The sequence below is a fragment of the Emys orbicularis genome, chromosome 4, assembly GCF_028017835.1.
Source record: "Emys orbicularis isolate rEmyOrb1 chromosome 4, rEmyOrb1.hap1, whole genome shotgun sequence".
NCBI lineage: Eukaryota > Metazoa > Chordata > Testudines > Emydidae > Emys > Emys orbicularis.
In genome coordinates, this window is record NC_088686.1 from 44,756,177 (window position 1) to 44,782,587 (window position 26,411).

Sequence of the window (26,411 nt, forward strand, 5' to 3'; positions counted from 1 at the left end):
ATGGCTGTCGGGAGCGCTGGCGGCCGGTGAGTGGGAGCGAGGGCAGCCGGGGGATCGGGGTGTATTGGGGAGGGATATGGGGGGCGCGTTGGTTGGTGCAGTGTGCGGGGGATATGGGGGCACGTTGGCTGGAGGGGGCGAGGGGGGCGCGTTTTCTGGCGGGGCATGCAGGGGGTATGGGGTGGGGGGCACATTGGCTGGAGGGGATATGGGGTGCTTTGGTGGGTATGCGGTGGGGGCACATTGGCTGGATGCCCCCCCCATACCCGCGGCCCCCCCCAGTGGTTGGCGGGGGCATGGGGTAGGGGGCACATTAGCTGGGGCACATGGGGGGCATAGCTGGAAGCAGGGAGGGAGGGAGGAAGAGGAGAGGGAAGTTGTGTGGTGTCCAGGATCCCAGGGGCCAGTCCAGGGCGGTGTGGGGCTGACTCAGCTGCCTGTGGGGGACTGGAAAGGAGCCTAAGTGTGTTCTGATATTACAGCGATGAGGGCCATACAAGTATCTAGATAGCTAGGGAAGGGGAGCTGGCAGAGCATGGGTGGTGAGGGGGGGTCCATTGGGTAGCAAAAGGTGGTTGCTGGGGGAAGAGCTGAGAGAGCCTGGAGGCTGATACCCAGGGTGGGAATGTGATGTAGGAGATGTGAAACTAGCGAAGGGAGTGTGACCCAGAGAGGGGGGGAATGGTCGGAGAAACAGAACAGGAAGATGGCTTTAGCCTCAGCACTTTGGTTAGACTGTAGGATCCAACTCAAGAGTCAGGTGGGCCAGTTTTCCAAGGGATTGTGGGCTTTACCCCTCCCGTAGATGGAATCATCTCTTTTTCCCAGTTCAGGTATTTCATTGGCAGGACAAGTTAGATGCATCTTGCCAGAATGTAAAATAGCCACACTTCTTGGGCATGCGCTGGAGGTAGATCTAGAACGCTGGAGCAGCAGCTTCTCTGATTCACACTCAGTGGGTGGGATCAATCCCACCATCCAACCATGGGGCCTGGATCCTGCCTGCCACATGAAGCATGATGTGGGGCCAAGCTTATCCCAGCGTGTAGAAGGGACGGGAAAGGATTCATATTCTCCAACATGAGGAGCCATCTTGGCTTCTTTCCTTTGGGACCCTCCAGCACAAAAGCTCTGCTGTGGAATCCCTGACTAATGAATTCTTATGAACACACTTGACCCCTGGCTGGCCTCGGACCAAGCAGGTGTATGTTCTATGTGGCAGCTCTGCAGTTCGTTCTCTTGGCATGTAGAGTCCTTTATTTTGAGGATCACTACACTCCTGGTGCCCCGAGGCTAGTCCCTGGCCTCTCCTGCAACTGTCACTGGGGATATGAGGCTCCTCCATTGAGGTAGAGGAAGAGTTGATAGAGTCTGGTTCCAGGGAAGCAGGCTCTGGGATGGGGTGGAGCAGAGATGGCTACTTCTCTGTAAAAGGCAGATTACATAGCGCACCTTCAGGAGGCCAGTGCCTGCTGGCTAACCTCACTCTCCTGCTCTTTCTCTCTCTCAGCAGGCCCCAGCCCCAGCTGGACCTACAGTTTCTGCGACGCTTCGGGAAGATCCAGGCCATCTTGTTTCCCAGATGGTCCTCCCAGAATGTGCTCATGTTCCTGACCCTGCTGAGCATTGCCCTGTTGGGTGAGCTAGTGAATGGCTGGTCTGGGTTGGGCTGGGGGACAGAGGGGAGGGGTGCAATTCCAGGCCTTTCATTGGGGTATGCTTCTTGCCCCTCCTCCTCCTCTACTGTGCCTCCTCAGCCCTTAATTTTCCCTCTGTGTTTCTTGTTGCCTCCCAGAGCAGTTGGTCATTTACCAGGTGGGATTGATCCCCAGCCAGTACTACGGGGTTCTGGGGAGCAAGGACTTCTCTGGGTTCAAAACCCTGACTACGATTGCTGTGATACTCATCGTACTCAATTCCACGGTAAGAGTGGCATGTGCTCGCAGAGGGCTAGGGAGAGCAAAGAGGGATCCTATGGTAAGACAGTAACCACCTCCTCTCCTGCCCGCACCCTGTCTGCCCTCTTAGGGTGGGGAGGAACAGAGAGGCACCCTATAAAAAAGGAGAGTCCTCCCTAGGTTGCAGCATGTGCTCTCAAGCCTGGGATCTGTTGGTCAGACCAGGGATCCCTTGTCAGCTTTACTCCTGGGGGGATTCTGCACTACTGCACGTGTGCATAATTAATGAGCCATGCATATTTTAAACTTTTTATGCAGAAAAAGCTTCTGCTGAAATGTTGCTGCAGTTCTGCCTTTTGCTCACCAGATGGCATTGTGGCAATAGAACACAGCAGCAGCTCCCGTCCAGCTAGGGAACAAAAAGAGCCTGCCTTCTTCACAGCGCCTGTCAGGCTGGGTCAGGAGACAGGGGCTATGGGGAGACAGACAGCGTGGGGTGCTGGGGGAGTCAGACAGGGTCTCATAAGGGCTAGTGTGGGAGGACAGACTGGGGCAGGGGCTGAATGGGAATGGAGGCACAGGGCCAGAGGGGGGAGGGAGGTGTAGGGCCACATGGTGATGAGGGGGGGTGCAGAGCTACATAGGGGCTGAGGGGGGGCACAGAGACACATGGAGATGGGAGGGTGCAGGGACACATGGGGAAGGGGGTATAGAGCCATATAGGGACAGGGGGAGGAGTGTGGGCCACATGGGAGTGGATGTCTGAGGGGGTGGAGGGACACATGGGGATGGGCAGATGTGCCTGACTGAATGGGAGAGGCTAAGGGTCAGCCAGGGTCTGCATGGGGGAAGCTTGCTAACAATCCCTCCCCACACCCCCAAAAACACCTGTTCCACACTTTTCCCACCCATACCCTCCAAGTTCACACCCAGGCTCCTTCTCAACAATTTACTTTCCTCTCCCTCAGCTCCTCCGTTACCCCTGACTCCCCCAAGTCTTTGCACTGCTTCTGAGGAGTGCGGGAAATACAGTTCTGTATTGTAGTTTAAATGAATTATTACTTAGAGTTCTGTATTAATATGCCTAGTAAGGAATCTATTTGTCAGAAAACATTTTCTGAATCTTTTTTGTTGTCTGTATTGTTACAGACATACTTGCTGAGACGTATTTTGAAATAAATAACCCAAAATAATTGAAACTGGTGTGATTCTATTGTGTTGTTTTGACAAATAAAATATGCAGAATTTTGCAGAATTTGAAAGTTGTGTGCAGAATTTTTAATATTTTGGCACAGAATTCCCCCAGAGTACAGCTTGCAGCGTTGCTCTTGGAGCTTAGTGCCCAAAGGGAGGGACTGGGACTCCCTTCTGCCCTGTGCAGACAGCTGAATGTGGAGTGGGCCATTTCGTTTTTTATTGCTGATTCATTTTGGATTTGTATCATTAAATGATTGCTCTCCCTGCCCCTCTTTCTGTCTCTCTTTGCCTCATCCCAGCTGAAAAGCTTGGACCAGTTTATCTGTAACCTGATGTATGTGAGCTGGAGGAAGACTCTCACCGAATACCTTCATGGCTACTATTTCCAGGGCCAGGTGTATTACACCCTGAACGTGCTGCGCGAGGACATCGATAATCCGTAGGCTGTTCGCAACTTCTTTCAGCCTCTTGCTTGGTGTCTCCTGAACTGCTCCTCGCTCTTTGGCTGCCATGTCTGTGTATCTGGCTGCCCTTGGTAGGGGGCCGTTTTGAGCTCTCTGTGTGTGTGATTCTGTTCTGTGGGTTTTTCTCTAGGGCTGGGTGGCCTGGGCCCCTATCTCTGTGCCTGGTGGAAGGCAGTTCCTGATAGAGAACTCTCTTCATTGCCAAAAGATCTCACTGCCTGCAGGCTGGCAGAAAGTGCTGTTGTTTCTGTTGGTGGATCTTCTTCTGTGCTGCCAGGTCTTACCTGCCTCATGCAGCCCCCCGCTGCCCCCACAGCCGACTCCCTCCCTCAGGGCCTTGCTTCCCTCTCAAAGACCCTCCTCTCCGTGGTAGGGATGTGAGATCATCCTTTGGGCTGGTGCTTTGCCCAGGGTAAATCCTTCCTCTTTGACAGGGCTCAAATATGGAGCAAGGAAAATCTGTCCACTTGAGGCTTAAAATAATGAGACTAGTTATTTGCACAGTGGTGTTGGTTACAAACGAGACCCCATGTGCTGCGCAACGTGTTATCCTGTGGCAGGGACGTTGGAACCATACAGCTGGTTCCCCTCCGCCCTCTTCCCCTCTCTCCCCAGTCCAGTTGGGACAGGCATCTTTGTTTGTTTTGATTTTAAACTACCCAGAATTTTTAATTGGATGCATGTGTTTTTCTAAAAGGTTTTGACAGCCAGGCAGGGGTCAGCCGGGGCTTTTGACACCCAGGAAAGGCTTGGGAGTTGGCTTTGTTTCTTGCAGTAGAGGCCTTTAGAACTCGAGAAGGGGGGGTATATCTTCTCTTTCCCAACCCCTTTTGGGCAGGGTCAGAGGTGACTTTGAACTTGGGAGTAGTGGGTGGAGAGTTGAATTCCTCATAGTTCATCCCAGCAAACTTTGACAACTGGCTTCTCCATTACACCCCACTGCAATATTTGCCACTGCATCAACAAGCAGGGAGAGGAGGGGTATATTAGCTGGATGATCCTGATAAAATGATGAGCAGCTAAATAGTTAATGTTGCCATTTGAATCGACATCCTTAGGCTTTTGAGAGGTCACTCCATTTAGCTGTCACCCCTCCCAGAGCTATTGTTTCAGGCTGCCTATAGATTTGTGTAGTCACTGTGTTAGTTGCACTCATATCACGGAGAGAAGAGGGGCTGTATGCATTTTTTAGTTCAGATTCTGAACTAAATATTTGTGGCAAAATAAAAAAAACAATTCTGTAGCAAGTTACATGGCTGCATAATGACGTTATGCACAGCCCTGCCTACAGGCTGAGGAATGGGTACTTCAGACTTGGATAACTAGTGGTACAATTCACTTCTCTTACTGGTGACACCTCCCAGGGAATTGAGCTGAGCCCAGAGATAGTTACAGGAAATGATTGCTTAATGGGGACCATAACTCTTGTTAATGGAGATGACTTCAGGTAATTTAGTCCTCTCAACTAAGAGGATCATGATCATTCTGTAATAAAAGTGATTTAGCACCACATCTGTGTGGGATGGAGATACAGGAGTGGCACTGAACTATGATTCTCCAGCCATGACTGGAGCTGCCGCCAACCTCAAGAAATGTTTGTTGCTGACAAAACTTTGCACTAGAGACCAAAAGTGCAGAAACAGGTTTAGAAAGTAGTGCCTAAGGTCAAGACACCTGGATGCCTCGTTAGTGTGATAGGCAGCCAGTGCAGAGCATGGATCAAAACCAAAAACTCACGCACACCCAGCTGTTCCTTCAGGGAAGGAACAGAGAGGCCCCTCACCAGACTTATCTTAGTCAAATGTTTGCTTTTAACCTTGGGATGTGCACTATATAATCAGGGCCCCCTTGGTTCCTCAGCAACATGGGACCAAATTGTATGGCAGCAAGTCCTAAATTCTGCGACGGAATGAATTTATTGTATCGCTATGGAATACATTTCATTCCCCGCCCCCAAACAAATGTGTTCTGCTATGGCTCATAATTGAAAATACTCCAGGACAGAAATGTGTCTGATGGGTTTTCCTCAGGGATCTTCCCCTGCACCAGGAGGTTAGAGGCTAAGCAGTAATGGTGAGGTGGTGTCTTGTTAGCTCACACAATGTAATCCAACTGGGGACTACCTTTCTTTCTTTCTCTCTTTCTCCCCTCTGCGCTGGGGGGAATAAGTAGATGGGCATCGTCAGGGTAACACATCCAAACAGCTCAGGGTTCTAGCAGGGTATCTGAATTAATATTACTTATATGGAGCCATAAATGTTGCTTAACAGACAAAGGAAAAACAACATTCTTGCCCCTGGTTTCCAGTCTAGTTAAAATGTAACTGGATGATAGATGGTCACAAACACTTGTGAGTAGGGAGGACAGCAGCAGTAGCAGTAAGATCAGTGTATGATGGGGCAGCATAAAACCACAAAGCTGGTGCTGTTTTGGGGTTGCAGAGGGAACATGTCAAGAGTTAAGGAGGGGAGAGTCTCCCTCCCCCGGCTCTGGGGAAGCCGTGCCTTCTGTACTGTGTTGGTTCAGGGCACCTCCTTCCCAGGCAGATATTGACAAATTGGAAGGAGTTCAAAGGAGAGCAGTGAAAGTAAGGGATTGATTTATGGAGAAAGTTTTGAAAAATATGTGTAGCTTGCATAAGGGGCCAGCCTACACGCTAAACATAATCCGTTCAAGCCGCTTATTATAGCAGCGTCAGCCTTTGGCAGTGTGGATAGGGCCCCTAACTGTGTTGTTAACTGATATGTGTAATCAGGCTAAGAGGTCTGGAAGTGACTTGGGGGTTTTGTAGTGCACATGGGGCTCCAAGAGATGGCTAAGTAGGGGCAGGGTTGTGAGCACCAAGAAGGGAGAAGGAACATTGTGCCTGGGTGTTGTTAATGGCATCTTAATAAGTCCTGTCAGGTTGTGGAACGGTTTTGCAAGGGAAGTGGTGGAAGCCCCATTACTTGCTTCCTCAAAAACTGGATTGGACAAAACCCTGAGAATAGACAATGGAACAGCCCTCCCCAGGGTGTGGGGTGGAAGCGGTGGGGGAAGGAACTAGGTGCGTCCTGACAGGGCTTTATTATCTCTTGTTCTGATTTGTTCTTGCTTTCATACTTGGCTTTAACAGTGTTGTTTTATGTCGAGCAGAGACCAGCGAATCAGTCAGGATGTGGAGAGGTTCTGCAGACAGCTAAGTTCCATGGCCAGTAAACTCATCATCTCTCCTTTTACACTGGGCTACTACACCTATCAGTGCTTTCAAAGGTAGGATCTCTGCACCTTCCCATTGGAGTACTGCACCTCTTAGAGCTGCTTTCATACCATTCCCGGGAGTGCTACGGTTCTCAGAACTTAGGGGCTGGGAATTTGAATCCTGGCACTAGCACATGGTGTGGGATTCCTGGCACTGATTTGGTGGGGATGACTCTGACTATGCGGGGGGCGGGTAGAGTTCCTAGACCTAGTATACTGGGGTTCATGTGTAATAGTGGGGTGGGTATTTCTGAGACTACCCTCCCAGTCTAGTGTGTGTGGCCTTTCCTGGGTTTGCTAGCTAACCTCTCTCCATCTTCCCCTTTAGCACCGGCTGGCTGGGCCCAGTAAGTATCTTTGGGTATTTTGTCATTGGGACAGTTGTTAACAAGGTGCTGATGAGTCCCATTGTGTCGAAACTGGTGCATCAGGAGAAGCTGGAGGGGGATTTCAGGTGAGTGGTTGGAGTCTTGCTGTCACTGACCCTTCCTTTCTGGAATTGCTCTGCTTAATGCCAGCCTGCTCAGCCCCCAGTCCAGTCCACTCAGTGTTTGACCCATATGTGGCTAATCTCCTCCCCCCTCCTCTGACTAAGCAAGTCAGCCTGCTCAGCTCCTCTGAGCCCACAACCAGCCCACTGAACCCAGCCTCAGAGACCCCCATCTGGGATCAACGTGCTAAGCCCCACCCATCCCTGCCACTAGAGTGTGACCTGGTGAGACAGCGCCCCTTGGTCTCCGTTGGTCCAGCCATCAGTGTTTTCCACTGATCCCTTGCTGCTGCTGCTGCTAATTGCAGTGAGGTGCTGTGGAGTAGAGGGAGCATGGAGCTTCTGTTAAGTTGGATCTTGATCCACATTCACCAAGGATGGTGGCTGAGACTTGAGGCATTCCTCTTCCTCCCACCACACACATGCACTTACCTTCATGATGTGCCTGAAATCCCCACACACCCCTTAGGTCTTCTAAATCTCTCCTTATGCTTCAGGGCATAAACTGGAAAGGTATTGGTCAATGACCAGGTGCATTATAAGGGTTTGACAGCTTCCTCTGAAGCATCCAGCATCCGTCACTGTCAGAGGTGTGGACAGCAGAGCAGATGTGCCCATTGGTGTGATACGGTGCAGCATGGGGATGCCGGATTAGATGGGCTCATTGATCTGATCCAGTGTATCAGAGCTACTGGGCTAGTAAACAAGCTATGGGATACTGGGCTGTCCCAGCGAGTGGGATGCCAGTGGTCCAGTGTGATTGGTGCAGAAGGGAGGAGACCAAACTAGACCCTAAACTGACCTGCTCTGATGGTACCTATGTATAGGGCAGTGTAGTGCCCTTCTGAACCTTGCTCAAGGCCTCTGGCCCTATGTTCAGGCCCATTCCTGGGCTAAGAATCTGTGAGGTCACTCAGCATGATGGCAGGAGCAGGGATGGATTTTTCTGTTGCGGGGATGTTCATTGTGTAATCCGTGGGGTGGTCGCGTCTCACGTTTTGGTTTGCGTTGTGCAGGTTCAAGCACATGCAGATTCGTGTAAATGCAGAGCCAGCTGCTTTCTACAGGTAAATGATGGGCTAACCTGTTTCTTCTCATGGATCCTTCCAGCTCCTAGAGTAACTGCTCAGTTCACACATTCCAGAACAGTAAGGGAAGGGACCTATCCTATTGCTTGCATTGCCTTGTCCTGTCCTGTTTGTTTAAGGGCCCTTGTCCCTGCCCCCTGTGTCTGGTACCAAGTCTCTAACTTGCTGCTCTGCTATGATCCAAGTACAGGGCCTGTGCTGGGTCCTACAGTTCCTTTAAGAAAAAGTGCCTGTAGGAGAGTTTCCTAGACCTGTAATTGTGCCACAGTGCCTTCCTTTGTGTTCTGCACAGCACCTGCTGTCAGTGGTCAATAAATAACCCAGGTGCATTAAAATCCTAGGAGTTGGAGAGGAACAACCCTTTCCCCTCTCCCCCTTCTTCAGGGTCCAGTTTAGGATTATTCTATGGCCTACAGACCATTTCCTGGTGCATCAGACTGGGGCCTCTTCTACTGCTCTGGGAGACTGTTCAAGGGCCTCATCCTATCCTGTTAAGATCCTCTCCTGAGATCTGTTCTAAGGTTCCCTTTTCCTAATTTGATCCCGCTACTCTCTCCTGTTTCCCCTTTGTTGTCAGCCCAGCTAGACAGACTTCAGTTCTTTCTCTCTCTCTCCTCCTAGCTCAGTCCCTCTGGCCACCTTGTTGCTCTTCTCTGAACTGCATCCACTCTGTCAATGTCTGCTGCTACTGAGGTGTCCAGAACTGAGCGTGCCCTCCCAGGTGGGACCTGCCCAGTGCTGTATGGTGTCTGCAGTGCCTCCCAGCGTTGTACCAACATGCTCTTTACCCGCCTGAATCAGATCATTACTAAAGATGTTGCATCCAACTGGCTAGAACCCTGATGCCTGTGGGCCCCCAGCTTGATAAGGTCTGGAGTGGAGTGCCTGGCTGTGGGCTATGAAGGTCAATGTTCCCCTCACCTTCTAGCCTTAGCACTATGGGATCTTGTCACTGGGGGACAACAGGGGCTGCCCCATTCTCCAGCCCTCCCTGTCTCCATTGTGTATGTGGCTCACTGGCCTGATCTGGTTGAGCACCTGTAGCGGTTCTCCCTCCATCAATCTAGCCCAGTGCTGTGCCCACGTGGTGATAATAATGGGAGCTGGGGACAAGTATCTTCACTGCTGTATCATCTAGATGTGCTGTGAGCCAAGTTGGACAATATGGTGGTAAAAGCACTGCACTGGACCTACACTGGCAGCTCCACCGGGGTTAGCCCCATGCGCCGCTCCGCTGGGGCTAGAGTTGGTAGAAATTCAGCGTGGACACAGCCTGCGTTTGAATACTAAACATTTTATCTTTTTCTGCTTTTCACCACCTGAGGGTGCTGTAAACATTGTGAATGAGTGGAAGTAGCTGTTGCAGGCCTCAGCCCAGGTGGTTTGGTGTGTAAATGGAGCTCTCTGGTGCAAGGATCTAGGCTCCCAGTGTGCAGTCAGAGGGGTGTGGATCTAAGAGTCAGCAATGACTGCGACTATATGAGCACCTACTAAAGCTGGGGTGGGAGAGGAGCCCCCTTCCAGGCTTGAAATCCAGTCTTAGTCAGACAGCTCCAGGGACATGAATGCAATAGACACAGATTCACCTGGATTAGCTGTGTCAAGTACTTCACGGTTTGGCTTCTCAGGATGTTGAAGACCTGAGCCATAGTGACCCACAAGAGACCAGTAATCAGTCCATTGCTGCTTCAGCAACGGTTATAGAGCAGTGGCCAAGGTAAGGACTGGGCATCTTGGTGGCTAGATGTCACCTCCTCAGCTCGCCTCACTGCTTCCCTTTCTGGCTCCAGGAACACTGCGGTGTTTTGTCCATCCATTCCAGAAGGCTCTTTGTTCAGGTGCATGAAGTAGCCCCACGGGCGCCCTAGTCCGGTGTTGGGCCTTGCTGTCATCACTTGCCTCTTTTTTGCCCTCCATGTCTAATAGAAATACCAAGGTGCTCTGGCAGATTCTTTCTCAGGGCCACCTGCCTCAGCTGAGGAGCTCCTCAAAGGCACATTCACCAGGCATCTGGGTATTTAGTGCTTGGCCACCACAATAACATTGCTCAGATACTATGGTGATGGGCATGCTCCAGATACCTACAATAGTCCTGCAATGCTTTCATCACTCTGCAGTGCACCCAGTATGTGATGGCTTTGATAGATCCATGGCATGCTACTGTCTTGTTTTGCAGAGCTGGGCAGGTCGAGCACATGAGAACTGACCGCCGGTTGCAGAGCCTCCTGCAGACACAGAGGGAGCTGATGGGCAAAGAACTGTGGCTCTACAGTAAGTGAAGAATTTCCTTGATTTGCAGGGGCATGTGGCAGCTTCATCAGGGTAATCATCAGGGCTGGGGAGTGAGTCCCCAGGGACATATAGGAGTGCTGGCTACTCCTCCACTGCTCCTGGCTGCAGGAGGCCATACGTATTGGTGTACTGGCACCTCAGGTGTTTGTTGCGGGGGCATTGCCTTCCTAGAGGAGAACCTAGGAGAGAATGACATTGGGTGTCACACTAATGCCTTGGGGGAGACACTGGCAAAGCCAGAGGACCAAATCAGGAAACGGGCTCTGCCGGAATCCAGACTCTGAGGGGAACAGGTGGCAGCAGCACTTGGGATTTCAGTCATCCACACTAAGAGCGTCAGGGAAACTGGGCTCTTGGAAGGGAGAAGGGTTGGTGGGAATGAACGGGAGCTGCTCTGAGGCCATGTCTGTGTAAAGCATGTCCCTCTTGCCCTGGTGCTGCCCGGAAATCTTGACTGTGATCCTGATTCCAGCCCTGCCTGAGCCAGTCCCTTAGTACTTAGGATCAAGGGCAAGTGAGTGCCTTGCCTTCAGGGTAGAATCTCAAGCTTTGCAAACAGTGGAGTGGTGTATGTGGGAATTCTGAACACTTGAGCGTTTCTGCCTTTCCTGTGTTCCTTAGGAAGGTCAGTGATGTAGGCTTCCTGCCCCAGCCAGATCCCCCGGATATTCCTTCCTGCGTCCTGGCTTGGCTGGCCACTTTGCTTCCCCATGTTTCTAAGAGGCAGCGGGGGCTCTGGCATTTGGAAACAAGTAGGCTGGGTGGATTTTGCCCTGTCTAAGGTATTCTGGCTGTGTGGGTGGTGGTATCTGGATGGCTTTTTCTCCACTTTGGTGCCCTGGCTGGGGGAGCTTCATGCCAACAGGTTTCATCCCTGTGATGTGGGTCTTTTGCTGTCTTTTGTCTTGGCCCCCGAGGTGCAGTGTGAGGCGTGTGAATGAGGGGGTGGGACTAGTTCTGTTTGGCCTCAGAAATTGGACTTGGGTTTGCCTGGGACAGAGGGTGTTCCCTGCTCATTAATTCCTGCCAATGTGTTTATATCCAGTTGGGATCAACACCTTTGACTATCTGGGCAGCATTCTGAGTTACGTGGTGATTGCCATTCCCATCTTTAGTGGTGTCTATGGTGACCTGGATCCAGCACAGCTGAGCGCTCTGGTCAGCAAGGTGAGTTCAGCACCATCTACCAGAGGAACGTTTTCCATGTGCTGCGGTTCTTCCCCTTGCACCCTGCAGGACACTAGGCCAGGGGATGTGACGAAGCACAGGCTGACCCAATCCTGAGGGTCTGGTGCTAAATCCAAAGAGAGCGATGTGCTGTGCAGGGCTGGGTTCCAGCGGAAGGGGTGGCTGATATTGAGAGCAGAGCGAGCACTGCGCTGCGAGAGGCGGTGCTGGAGGTTGGGGGGGTGACTGCCCCTCGGTAGGGATGCTGACTTCACTGGGTCACATTCAGGACATTCTTTGCCAACATAAGGGCTAGAAACATAGGCCCTGTGCCTGCAAACTCTTAGGTGTGTGATTGACTCACGTATGGAAAGCTAATCTCACACACAGGCATTTGCAGGATCAGGCCCTCCTGTTTTAAATGAAAGGTTACATACTGATGAGACAGCACGAGGCATCGGAGCAGGGCTGGGCCCATGTAGCACTGCCAAGCCCACTGCTTCTGCAGACTGAAGAGAGGCTGCAGCAGCTGGCTGCTCATGGAACCAACCTGTCCACAAACCAGATTCTTGGCTCCAAAAGCCCCTGTCTGCATGGAACTGCTCTGTCTAGAAGGCTGATCTCTCTCCCGCTTTTGTTGCCTCACTAGGCCCCTAGGGAGGGGCCTCCAAATCTGACTGGTTCCCAGCTGAACAAAAACAGTCTGAGACTGGTAATGCAGATCTAAAAGCAGCCAGTTTAGCATTCCAGGCTGTGTAGCAGAGACATGCATCCGAGAGTAGCAGACCACTTCCAGTACAGGGTGGGGGGGAAGTGGTCAGCGTGACACCGGGGAGAGGACACTGACCTCAGTGCTGGCAGGAGTCGCAGTGCAACTTGGCAGGACTCATGGACGTGCTAACCGAACAGCTGCAGCCTGTTTATTCAGAGTTCCTGGTGGTTCTTCTGATTGTTCCTCTTTCGCTTAAAGCTGTTAGAGGCTTTAACCCTTGGAGTACTGAGAGGAGCTCCCTACTGGCTGGGATTCCTAAGGCATCAGTGTGAGGCACGGTCCAGGGCTCTAGGGAGTGTTCAGGCCAGTGGGGATTCCTGTGGGGAATGAGTCCTGGTGCCCTCTCCTCCCCGAGTCCTACCACCAGGCCCCCCGGCCAGTTATTGGGTTTGCAGTGGGCTGATCGTGTTCCCTACAGGGATGGCCTTATGGGAGGCAGTTCGCTCAATGGCTGTGGGGAGTGAGAAAGGGCAGCTACTAGCAGACACCGGGAGGGATCTCCCCTGGGTCAGTCTACAGGCTGGTGCAGGTGAGCCCTGTTAAGTCTCTTGTCCGGTGCCGCTTTCTCTGTCGTTTGTCCCTCTTTGGGACACCACTCTCCTAGAGTCTGAGCGACTGCACATGCCCAACTGTGATGGCTGCCCCTAGCTGAGAATATGGTATCCCATTGCCGCTTGCTTGCTGGCTGTGAGGGCAGGCACAGCCACCTCAGCTCTGGGCGCTGCTGCCCCATCTCCATGCTAACTCTTCTCCCGGCGTGTGATTTTTCCGGCAGAATGCCTTTGTCTCCATTTACCTCATCAGTTGCTTCAGCCAGCTCATCGAGCTCTCCGCCACCTTGTCTGACGTGGCTGGCTACACACACAGGTGAGAGTTGCCCTCCCTTAATCCTGTCTCCAGGAGAGGGAACCTTCTTGGTGCCCCAGTGCAAGGCTTCTGGGAATGTCCCAGTCTGCGGCTCTGGCAGAAGTGGGGAAGCTTGTACCCTAGGCAGGGCTCCTTGGAAAGGGGTGATTGCTAATGTGGGGTTAGCTTGTACGAGGTGTCATTCTTAGTATGAAGATAGCATCCACAGACCCAAACCCAGATGGTGCTAGGCATGGTCCGTCCATACACCTAGTGCAAGACTGCCCTTGCCCCAGAGAACTCGAACTCAAAGGTCACTGCCGTGGGCCCATTTGGAACCGAGGTTGGCAGGGAGCACTTCTCTCCAGAGGCTGGGTGCTGATTGCCTATGACTGGAATCCCCTTGCCAGAAGAGGCCACTGAGGAGGCGAGATGCTGAATGGAAGGGTAGCTCTTCCTTTAAAATATGCCTTAGTCGCAGCCCACTAGTGTCCATGTACTTTCTAGTCCAGTGAGTAGCTTGCAATGGAAGGCACTGAACTGGCTGCATCTCCTTCCCAGCATCCCTCCTAAAGCTCCCCATTATGCCCCCTGCTTAGGAACTCTGGGTAATTAAAAAACAAAAGAGAACTCTTTTTTTAACCTCCTTCCATTCCCCCCACGAGTGGACGTCCTGTCAGTGGTTCAGCCTGGCAGCTCTGTAGGGTAGGACTTGCTCTGTGTCCTGTACAGCCCTGAGCACATTGCATTAAATACAGTCTGTTAAGAAGCCCAGTGAGGACAGGAGCTGGAAGGTGGGGAGAGGGCTGCGGAGTCACGTCTGTCCCTCTTGCTACCCCCTCTGTCTTACAGAATTGGGGAGCTGCAGGAGACGCTGCTGTCTCTCTCCAGGAAACACCGTGATTGTGAATCAGAAGCCAAAACCAACTGGGACTTTGACAAGTGAGTATCTGCGGCCAGCCTGAGCTTGGGATGGTAACTTACTGTCTGCAGCTGGGTTTCCAGGCTGTGGGAAAAACTCTCACGTTCATCAGGCATTTTGGATGTGCCTCTGGGATGGTAAAATAGGGTTTCCTCCAAACACTGCAGCCTCGGGTCCTTCTCCCTTGAATTCCCCCAGGGGTGCTATAAGGAGGGGCAGAGGTCTGCATCCGGTGTGCCTGAGGAATAGGCACAGATTAAACAACCATTGGGCATGTCCCTAAAATCTCCCTGAGGCAGGGAAGTATGTTCATATCACTGGAAAATCAAGGAATCTGTAGCCTTGGAAATCAACCAGCTCAATAAGAGGCAGATGCTGGTAGCCAGGTGTTTGTGAAAAAGCCCTTTGAGGTCAGCAAGTTGAGCCCCTCTACCGCCAATGTATTCGTAGTCATGTGATCTGTTACTGGCTGCCTCCTCTCCCCTCCAACTGTCACGCTCACCTGTCGCATCGTGTTTCAAATTAGTTTATAAGCTGTTTGGGGCAGGGAACATGTCTTCATGTGCGTGCATGTACATGTAGCACCCAGTACAGTGGGGTCCTGATCCCAACTAGGATTTCAGGGCATGACCATAGTGAAAATGGTAAATAAGTCTCTAGAGAGAGAGAAGCTCTATCTAGTCTGCTCCGACCCCAGCAGCCAGTGGGATTGTTCTTGATAATGTGTTCTCCAGGGCTTTGGCCAATTTCAGGCTCCCTCCGGTTCCTCACTATGGGGCTCTCCTTCAGCATTTTCCTTCTTGCTACTGTCCCAGATCATCACATCCTGTCAGTCATGGCAGCCCCTGCATTTGGGGGGTGTTTCTACACTTTTGAATGTGTTCCTTCCATTTGTGGGATTAGTACCAGTACTTGGAGGGGTGGGGACCTGACGGCATGTTCAGGGGCGTGGGTCAACCTTTCCAAACCTAGAAGTCTAAAGGCAGGCCTGAATCAAAGTGGCCTGCCTTTCACGGATGAGGACTGCAAGCCCCAAAGTCTGAAAATCCTGGCCTTGGCCTCTAACTGTCAGATGCCTCTGGCCAGCAAAGTGACTTCTATTCCTGCCATTTCTGCTGCCCCTGTGCTTCCTGATTCCTTCCTGCTGGGTTCCTGGGCCTGAGCAGGTTGCTAGGGAGATGGATGGATTTGCCTCATGCATCAGGATTGTTGCTAGCTGAGCTCAGAGTGCAGTTCCCATTGTTGTGGGCAGTGAGGTGTGAAGCAGAATGAGCGGTTTGGTTCCTGCAATCTGATAGTTTTTGACTTGCAGTCTGAGAAGATTGGGTCTGGGAGCCCCACTGAGTATAACTTATGTAATAGCAGCCACAGCCCCCCCCACAGGATCTGGGCCCTTTTGTGCTGGGGGCTGGACAAACCTCTACAAAAACAGCTTCTACCTCAGAGAGCGTACACTCTAGAGAGATGAGTGAGGGGAGAGGGAGACAGTGGGATCTAGGTCTCGTATTCATAGGAGGGTGTGTGTGTTTTAAAAAGTTATGAGTGAATCGTCCACACTCTCCATCTCTTGTCCTGTCCATCATTAAGTCGCTGATTCCTTACACGTTGTTTTCCAGCTTGAATCTGTTTAATTCTGGATTGAAGTGCGGCCCCGCTATGAAAGGGCCTTATAAGGTATGTCTACACTGCAAAGAAAACCCTGTGGCAGCGAGTCCCAGAGCCTGGGTCCTTGGGCTTGCACTACGGGGCTAACAGTAGCAGTGTAGACTTTCCCACTTGGGCTTGGAAACCCACCCCCTTTGCCAGGTTTCAGAGCCCGAGCTCCAGCCCAAGCAGTAATGTCTACACTGCTATTGTTAGCCCTGTAGCGTGAGCCCTGAATCAGCTGACCCAGGCTCTGAGACCTGCTGGCATAGTCTTTTTTTTTTGTTTTTTTTCCAGTGTAGACCATCTATGGGGGCTGTGTATTCCCAGTACAGCCTTCCAGAGCTAGCAACTGCTATGGCAATGTTTCCACAAGGGGGAACTGGAGATCACAGTTCGTGGTTACCCTTTGCCAGAGCCCCTGCTGCAGGCAAGTGGCTTGTGTGGTCCGTGCTGTGGTTTTGTGCTGGGTCACTGATTAGCCCATTATTTCACAGCGTAGCTGGTATAAATGATACCTTGGTACCCCAGTAACTGGTGCTTTCTAACTCCGAAGGCTGGAATCTGTTGAGTTTGTCAGTAGGCACCAGTCGCCATGATATCTAGGCCCTAAATATGACATTAGGGGAGGCATAAGTCATTTGAAAGGCATCTGCTCCTCACCACCTCAAGTCTCAGTCACTTACCCTTGGCTCTTTTCTTCTCTCTCTGCCTTGGTTTCTGGGCTCCAGTGGTCCTGGAGAGCAGACTGTGCTGGGGGATACAGCCTTCCTCCTGGAGCGAGTGTCTCTCTCGGTTCCATCCTCGGACAAGCTGCTCATCAAGGACCTGGACCTACGGATTTCCCAAGGGAACAATCTGCTGATCGTGGGGAACACTGGCACGGGGAAGACATCACTCCTGAGGGTCCTTGGTGGCCTCTGGGAGAGCACACGGGGTAAGGATAGTGACTCCTCCAAAACCTCATCCCACTAAAGGGAGGGCAGGAGCTGGTGCTGCCCCAGGGAGGCTGGTGGGTGGAACTTGCGCCACTTGTGGGAAGTTGCGGCCTGTGGCACTTGTGAGTGTGAGTGCTGTCACTGGTGCGTTCGAGCTGTCCCCTCTCCCGTATGCTAGTGGTGTGAACTTCTCATCAGTGCACTCTGCTGAGCACCTGACCTCTGATCCGTGGAAGCGTGATCATTACCTAGTGCTTGCATCTCACTAATGCAGGCCTGTGCACCGGGAAAGGGCTAGAAGGTGAGCTTGTGAATTGGTGTGACTCTGTCTCTTGGATCTATGCAGGGAACATCCACATGCTGACCTGCTTTGGCCCCCATGGGGTGGTGTTCCTGCCACAGAGACCTTTCTTCACAGATGGAACCCTGCGAGAACAGGTGAGTCAGTTTGGTGCAGGGCTCCCACAGGCTGGCTGCACAAAGTGTGACAGTCCCAGTCCCTAGTTGCACTCAGAGCAGATGAGACAGGACAAGCAACCCCAGTGCTAGGAAACTGTGAGCTGCATAAAGGCTCATAGGAGAGAGGACTGGTGATAGCTCATCTCCTCGTGTCTGAGTTCTGGGCACAGCGTGTGGCTGGATGAACTCCATGTCCAGCTTCCTCTGACATGGGTCTGTGTTTGGTTTGTTCAACCAGGTGATTTATCCTCTGAAGAAGATTTATCCAGTTTCAGGTGAGTGGAAATTAATTGAAGCAGCTACTAAATGATCACTGGCTGCACCTGTCCTGTACACCCCACTGGCACATTTTTTTCCCAGCCCAGCCACCTCCCTGCTGGTCCGTACATTAGCAGCACTAACTCACTCTGCTTTTGCTGCCCTTAGCGTTTCCTTGAAAGCCTTATCTGTGTCTGTAGTTCAGCTCCATGCTCTCCATACACTTCCGGGAGGAGGATTCGCTCTTGTGAACAGCCCTTTGTGAAGCCACATTGGCCGTTGCTTGTCCCTTGTGCTCGGCATCATTAAATTTAAATTTTATTTAAATATATCTCCATTAATTTATTTTATTTAAATTTAAATAAAAATTTAAATTTAAATAAAATAAATTAATGGAGATATCCTATCTCCTAGAACTGGAAGGGACCTTGGAAGGTCATCAAGTCCAGCCCCCTGCCTTCACTAGCAGGACCAAGTACTGATTTTGCCCCAGAGCTCTAAGTGGCCCCCTCAAGGATTGAACTCATAACCCTGGAATCATTGTTCATTGCTACTTATGTATGGAATCTTCTAGGGTTCCCTGCTGATTTCCATACATGTGTGTGGAGTGGGGGAAGTACTCAAATCACCCTTACTACACTTCTCAATTCCCCCAGATTCTGGATTAGTCAAACACTGAGTCTGCACCTTCTGATCAGTAAGAAGTAGGTCCATGAAGGGTATCTTAGGAGTGGGACGCCCCCATGAGAATAGGATCAGTTGATTCAAGTACTCGGGGTGCTGTGGATTTTCTGTTTCTCAGTGCTGTAGTAGTTGCCCACAACACTCCTTTGTTCTTTGTAATGTTACCCAACATATTTCATCACCAGCCCCCTTCAGTACCAAATTGTCTTATTGTCATGGTAAATAATAGATATTTCGTTAGATTTCTGAAAGCACCTTTCCCAGCAGATCTTGGGTGTGTGTGTGTGTGTGTGTGTGTTTGTTTGTTTGTTTTTAAATAAACACTTAAATATACAAAAACAAAGCTAAAAAAAAAGTGCTCCGCAAAGTGCCCATCGAAAGTTTACCCAGACCACAGGGCTACTTGACAGCCCATGACTGGACGTTCCCGCTCCTGGATTTGTTGCGTTATCCTCCTGTTGGATGGCGGGTATTTATTGCTATACCATGGTGGGCTGAACAGTCATTTCTTGTAACTTTTATTGTGTTTTATGACTGCTCCACAGAGTATAGAGCCTGCCTAGGGAGCCTATTCTAAATAAACTTACCCCCTCACAAAGAACCTGAGAAAATAGCTGGACTTTGCATTATGTCCTGAAGGCAAATGAATCCTGGTTCTGTCAGACCCATAGGAAGAGTGTTCCAGAGTCAGCCCTGCTGTGGGTGGTATCTCTTCCCCCCTTCCCCTCACCAAAGCACACCCCTGTGACCGATGTAGCCAGGAGTCAAGCCTTGTAGGACTCTATCAATTATAACCAGACTGGAGTCTGATTGGAAGCCAGTGCAGACTGCAGAGCTCCAGTGTAATGTTGTCTGAGTGAAGTAATGCCCAATAAGCTGGCAACTACATTCTGCTTCCAGATAGGCTGGAGGCATAGCCACATGTAGAGTGCATTGTAGTCGCCTAATGTCAAGGTGGCAAAGGCTAACTTCACTTCAGAGAGGCACTTGGTAGGTACATGGCTCTTCTGCTCAGCTTCCACATCAGCTCACGTGTCCATTTTAGATTCCAACTGGCTGGCTCGTTTTAGCTCTGATATAGTCCCTTCATTTGTTGGAACTTCTTGTTCCCCTCCCAGAACTCCCCATTTGCTGGTGCCTGTGTTCTGACCCCTGGGATTTCCCGGCTTGCAATATGAGGGTTAGAGCTCTGAGGCAGTCTTGCTTAAGGCACGTTTCTGTGGCAGTTGGGCACAGTCAGAACTACTGAACCCTTGGTCTCTGTGTTCGGGCTGTTTCTCCTCCCTTGTTCTCCACTGACCTAGGCTCTAGATACAGCTCTGAAACCTCTGCCTAGAGTGGCAAGTCTGTTCATGGTGCTGCTCCTGGATGTTGGTGTTTAACCTCCCCTGCATGTGGTGCGCCTGTAGGAGCTGCCTTGGGCCGAAGGTTGGAGTGTGAAACCTGCAGCTCTTCAGTGGTTCAGACAGTCAAAAGTTAGACTTTAAATGACTTTATTAAAAAATAAACAAGCAACCAGAAACACTCATGGGAAGCAGTGGGAGATTTGGGCCCCTGTTGGCCAATCTTTGGTGATCCCACGAAGGTGTTGCCCTAGCGATGCTGTTGTCCTGGACATGTTGATGATGCTCTTTGTGTTCTAGGGTCTGCAGATGATGAGAGGATCCTGCAATTCCTGGAGCTAGCTGGGCTGGTGAGTTGCTAAGGGAGCTGACAACAGCATAACTGGCCTGCGCTATCACTGGAGGCACTGTGCTGTCCTACCTCTCCTGGCAGGGCAGCACAGTGCTGAGTGTCATGTGCAGGGTGTTCTCTATAACCTGGACAGAACCCTCCCACTAGGCTCAGCAGAGGAGGAGTATTGCCGTGGAAGGTGCGACACCGGTGAGGTGGGAACGTACCAAGGGCAGGAGTGACACCGGGTTGGGAGAAGGATTGTCATGGGAAGGTGAAATCAGGAGGCACGTTTGTGGGGGAGGTGACTTTGGGAGAAGGATGGAAAGGGATTATCGAGGACAGCACTGGGGACAAAGGGAGTGGTTCTATTCAGGGCTGTATCTGCCATGGGAGGCTGTTGGTCAGAGCTGGGGACGTGCTCAGATTTTCATTAGTCTCTTTTCTGTATCATTTGCAGTCTGATTTGTTGGCGCGCACAGGGGGTCTGGACCAGCAGGTGGATTGGAACTGGTAAGGCTGGTGCAGTGTCTGAGGCTGGGTTTGTGTAGATCTCCTGGTTAGTGGAAGTGAGTGCGGAGCAGTGTCACAGAGCTGCCTGACTTCTGAGGGGAATATCCTCTGCATCCAGCCGCACGGGGTAAGGGAATGGTATTTGGGAACAGATGTCATTTTAGCATTGAGAGTCGGTTCCTGCCCCTAGCGTCTGAGTCTGATAGTCCCACATAGGCACATCTGCTCCCAAGGCAATCTGAGATCCCTGGGGCTGCAGAGCCACCCCTAAGCTCTGAATCTGACAGCTCTGGGTGCCAGGCTTGGAAAGGAGTTGGCTCCCTGTGAACGTGTGTGGGGGGGGGGGGGTGAGGGCGCTGAGTGCCTCTGCAGGAGACTGCTCTGAGACCACTGCTCTGTGATGCAGACAGTGAAGGTGGCTCACATGGTTCTCTCGTGTTACTGATTGCCAGAGGGTTCGGTTCATCGGCAAGTTGGTGCTAATTGCTCCTCGTTCTGATTCTTGTCTCTGCTGCAGGTATGACATCCTGTCCCCAGGGGAGATGCAGAGACTCTCATTTGCAAGGCTCTTCTACCTCCAACCCAGATATGCAGGTGAGTGACGGCAGGCTGGAGAAGAGCGGGTCTCTGTGCAGCTGGAGGGGTAAACCAGCAGAGAGACTGTTTAGAAAACCCCCTTTTCTTTGCCATCAGTCATGACTTCCTGTGTGTACCCTCCAGCTGCCAGATGAAGTGTGCATCTGTCCCAGTGAACATCTTTATACAGTCCCATAGTTCAGGGTGCCTGCTGGACCAAAGAAGTGGCAAATATCTGCCCTAGGGAGCTTTTGACTGTTAGACTAAACTGTGCAAAAGAGGATGAACAAAGGTGAGGGAGAACCAGGGCTCCCACTGAGACAGAGCACAAGAGATGCTCTCCTGTGTTGTCGTCTCAAATTCTTTCCCACAACCTTAATATATTAAAATCTGTGATCAGTGCCATGGGTGGAGGGGGACTGCAAAGGACAGGAAGGCTAATGGGAAGACGTGTGTGAGGAAGAGGCGTTTGAAGGCGAGTGAGACTGTATGGTGCACAGGGCCACTGAGCATGTTCGTGGCTCAAGGGCAGAACAGGAAAAGGCACCAGGCTGTTTGTGGGCAAAGTGACAAAGGGAGAGAGTGAATTGCCATGGGACGGTGTCTCATGAAGGATGGATTGAAAACACTCTTTCCCTGGAGCTCCTACACAGGTTGTAGTGAGCTTCCCCCTATTATAGGGGTGGATTGCATCATCTGTTATTAAGATTGCCTGATACTCACCATTACAAGACCCTGTTTTCAGTTGTTTATAATTTTTGCCAAACATTAACTAGTCAGGCTGAAATCTTCTATGCTGGGTGTCTGCTCGGTGTCACAGGCCTGGCTGGGCTTCCCCTTCTGGATGCTCACAAGGCTGCTGTGTCTGGACCCATGTGCTGGATCTGTGTACTTTTAAGCTCTCCTGAGTCTCAGTAGGCTCCAGCCACAGTCTCTGGCATGCTTTCCAGGCACTTCTAGGGAATGGAATTTCACGGTCCAGCTGCCCTGGGCCATACTTTGGAGCAAGGCCTTGAAGTTTGGCAGGGAGATGGCCTTGTGTCAGGGATGTGCCTTTTGCCATCCTCCAGTCAATTTAGTCAAGTTATAAGCCTTTCAAAAAATTGCAACTTGCACCTGCTCATTAAAGACTTGCTAGAGCTTCAGAGCTAGCTTGGCAGAAGAGTTGATCTGTATTGGATATGCTGTAGCCTAGGGCTGAGTCGGACTTTCCCTACAATTGCTGCTGTAGGCTGTGTGAGAACTGGGCAGTAGAACTGAGAGCAGGGAGCCTGTCTCTCCTGTGCTCTCAGTGGGATGAGGAGCCCGGGGTGGGTAAGAGACAGGAATGGGACAGGTTGGAGGGGACAAGGCAGAAGGGGTCAAATCTTAGTGGGGGAATGGCAGAAGAGGCTGTGCCCTCTAGAGCGTGTTCCTTCCAGAACCTGCAGTGGAACCCATTGCTCTGGTGTCAGCAAAGATCTGTGAAATCCACTGGTAAAGCGTTTCACATCCCCCCTCTAGTGCTGATTACACGGGCAACCTTAATCCTGCCATTTCCTGACTTTTGAGAGCTTGACTTTGCAACCTTAATAATGTACTTTCAGTGCAGATTTGTATGTGTCTGTGTGTAGTACAGGAGGTAACTTGAGTGAATGTTTTGTTCATTGTGTACCGTGGACAAAGTGGTAGAGCTGAGTTACAGTGTTGAGCTTTTTTGCCTCCATCAGGTCCTCTGGCCCACAGTGAGAGAGTTGTTGGGGAGAAGGTTGTGACTGCGCTCGCCACTAGATCACTTCCCCTCCAGGGAGAAGCTTGTGCATTAATTATTTACAGTAACTGTTGGTGATGAGCATGTAGCGTTTTGGCAGGGGGAGTGTATCTATATTCCAAGGGGAGGTCTGGCGTAGGGATTGAGTGGTATTAAGTGGGGGAGGGGGAAGAGATGCCAAGTGGGAAAAATGATCTCATCCTTAGCTCAGTTTTTTTTATCCATCTTGTTTACCAGGGAATTTCCTACATGGGGGTGAGTATTCAGCAAGGCTCCCTGAAAGCTCCACCGGGGAAGCTTGTAACCCCACTTAGTGCAACATTTCATAGAAAAACATCAGAAGTTACTTTTCAAAGGTTGAGCTCATGGAGGCTCCTCTTCCTCGGCTGGCGGCTGTTCTAACAGGGGCCCTGGTGTTCAGCAGTGCCACACAACCCACCCTTTGGTGTGGAATTGGGCTCTGGAATCTAAACTTTTGTTTGTTTCGCGCTCTAATGGTTGTGAAGATAAACATGACCTGCTCAGAACCAGTGCGGTGTTGTCTGCGTATCAGCAGGCAGCCTGAAACGGTCGCTCTGAGAGGGAGTATTGTGCGTAGGAGGGGAAAGTGAAGTGCACAGCTACAAAATGGAGAATAACTGGCTCAGCAGCAGCAGCAAAGGATCTGGGGCCTGTAGTAGATCATCAATTGTATATGAACCAACAGTGCGGTGCATTTGAGAAAAGGCAAATTCCATTCTGGGTGTATTAACAGGAGTATCATATCTAAGCCATGGGAGGTAATTTTTCTACCCTACTCTGTACTGGCGCAGCCTCAGCTGGAGTATTGCGACCAGTTCTCGGCACAACACTTTAAGAAAAATGTGGACAAATTGGAGAGCGTCCAGAGGAGAGCAACAAAAATGATAAACAGTTTAGACAACCTGACTTACGCGGAAAGGTTAAAAAAAACTTAGTCTTGAGGAAAAAAGAGTGAAGGAGGGAAGCTGATAAATCTTCCAATATGTTAAGGGCTGTTATTGAGAGGATAGTGATCATTTTCTCCATGTCCATTGAAGGTAGGACACGAAGTAATGGGCTTAACCTGTAGCAAGGGAGATTCATGTTGATATCAGGAAAAACTAACTATAAGGCTCGTTAAGCACTGGAACAAGTTACCAAGGGACGTTGTGGAATCCCCGTCACTGGAGGTTTTTAAAAAGAGATTAGACAAACACCTGTCCGGGTGATCTAGGTTGACTTGGTCCTGCTTCAGTGCAGGGAGCTGGACTAATTGACGACTTGAGCCCTGCATTTCTATGATCTGTCCCATTCATCACCTTGGGATGTTGATTCTCAAACCTAAAGATCCAAATGTACCTGGCAGCCTTGTTGATTGTTGAGTTGGATGTTTCTGCTAAAGTGAATCGCGAGTGGAAATGCTTCCAGCACAATCCCCTGCCACCAACACCTGCAGCTTGTTTCCTCACAACCCCGGCCACCAGTACAAAAATCTTTGGCATGTTGAAAACTGACAATTGTGGAGTCTGTAAAATACCCCAGGGACTCCAAGAATGTAGTAGTCATTAAACCCCTTCATTTTTAATTTCAGTGAAATGGCTGCAAAATTTCCAGTCTGCCCCACCAGCGTGTAGCTGAATTCAGAAACATTGCCACAGAATTGAGGTCCAGCTTGTGGAGTGAATGGGGCTGGGGTTCTAACTTCCCCAATGTCTCCAGCCCTGGAGGCTTTCTCATAGGGGAGACTTCCCCAGATTATAAGGTGTTTGAAGGTTTCTTATGGAAAGACAAACCCCAGTAATACTCACTGGCATCTGACTGTGCTGGAGGGGGTACATGACGCAAGCTGCATTCTTTTGGCTGGAGTAGGAGTCCTGTTGGGAAGACCAGGTTTCCCCTTCAGCAGACAGTAGCTTTGGGAGCTGGGACCAGCGGTGAACAAAGGTCCCTGCCCTGCTTCTCTGGTACCTTTTGTAGTTTGCCTAAGAGTCCCTCCATGGAGGTTTCAGTTTTGACAGCTCCATGCAGCATGTGAGCAAGGGTCTCAACAGCTGCTCAGTCCAGAATCCACACCTATAGGGAAAAGCAGGCTAGAGAGCAGGGATTGGCCGGGCTGGCTAGCTAGCCTGACTGGTTGCAGTCCTTGGATGATGCCATGTTGATGGGGCTTTCTGCTTTGCTCTCAGTGCTGGATGAAGCCACCAGTGCTCTGACAGAGGAGGTGGAGAATGAGCTATACCGCACTTGCGCTCAGCTGGGGATGACGCTAGTCAGTGTGGGACATCGCACCAGCCTGGAAAAGGTGAGACTGAGAGCGGCAGACCTATTTCCATCAGCACGGGGGGCCTGCTAGCTCCTGGACTGCATTTGGGACTGAACAGGGCAGGGAAGGGCAGGTGGAGGAATGGCAGAGGCATATGTTGTCAGTGGGTGGATGGCATGGAGTTGGGCAGGGAGGGAGAGGGATGGTGGGGTGTACATGGGCCAGCTCCTGGGGAGGAAGTGGATCCCCCTTTGAAGCCAAGGCACTCAGTTGTGTGTTGCTGAATTGCAGTTTCACACTTGGATTTTGAAACTCTCCGGAAGAGGAAGATGGGAACTAACAAGAACCGAGAGAGCGAGGCGGCTCCCAGCCAGTGAGGGATGCTGAAAAAAGTACCGAGGCTTGAGACTGGTTAATTACCCAGGAGCTGCAGAAACACCTGATTAGTAGATGTGGAACTGCAGAGCCATCAGGAGCCAATCAGTATTCAGGGAGGAGGTTGATGGTTTCTGGATTTTACTGAAGGAACCAGGGCTGTGTCTTTCCTTTTTGCCTGTTGTCCAGACTGTTTGTTATTGGGTGCTGCTGAGAGTGGAGGTTTCCATCCCCCCCAGAGGGGGCTTCTCCCCAAACCATTCCCCTGGCATCTGATCCCCTCTTCCTGCCTATCGTGATAGGGGGGAGCAGAAGGAGCCCCATTTTCTTGCTTCTTTTGAGAGGGGGGATAACTTTGGATGGAGGGGGGGGAACTCCTGGGTGCCAGGAGAAGGCATCATCTGGTGCTGTGCAAAGGCAGGGCCAGTGGTGCCTGCACTTGACTGCAGTGTGATGCTAGCTCAGAAAGGACCATGGTCTCCACAGGGACCACTATCATCTGAACGTGAGGCTGGGATCTGCTGGGATGGACAGGGCCCATGTCTCCTCATTCTGTTCAGGGCCGTGCTCAGCACATGGTAGATTAGTCCATGGAGTTTGTGTCATTTTACCCCAGGCTGAACCTCACTAGAAGCATTTTGCATTAAAATCCAGGGCCTGTTAGCATGGGGTATGTGTGGCAGCATTCATCAAGCAGCCTGAACTGGTGCCAGACAGCAGCTGCCTCCTCCTGTCATCCTGCACTAGGGCTGGCCTTACGGGTGGGCTAAATGGGCAACTGCCTAGGGCATTGGGGTGGGGGAGGACGCGACGTCCGAGTGCCACAAGCTAGTGGGCCTGGGCTACCAGAGCACAGGTGAGTGGAAGCTGGGCTGGAGCCCCTGGCCAGCTGGGCGGGTGT

The 26,411-nt window shown here is 51.2% G+C and overlaps 1 protein-coding gene across 1 annotated transcript; it reads left to right on the forward strand.

Moving 5' to 3' along the window:
- On the forward strand, positions 1–25,522 carry ABCD4 (ATP binding cassette subfamily D member 4). Its single transcript, XM_065403268.1, has 19 exons — positions 1–26; positions 1,511–1,638; positions 1,796–1,923; positions 3,395–3,534; positions 6,695–6,811; positions 7,128–7,253; positions 8,306–8,356; positions 10,554–10,648; positions 11,715–11,836; positions 13,384–13,475; positions 14,307–14,396; positions 16,737–16,957; positions 17,305–17,396; positions 17,656–17,692; positions 20,003–20,052; positions 20,494–20,546; positions 21,064–21,140; positions 25,059–25,174; positions 25,427–25,522. Exons 1-19 carry the CDS (start codon positions 1–3, stop codon positions 25,520–25,522), a joined length of 1,857 nt encoding a protein of 618 aa, XP_065259340.1.
- The last annotated feature ends 889 nt before the right edge of the window (positions 25,523–26,411 follow it).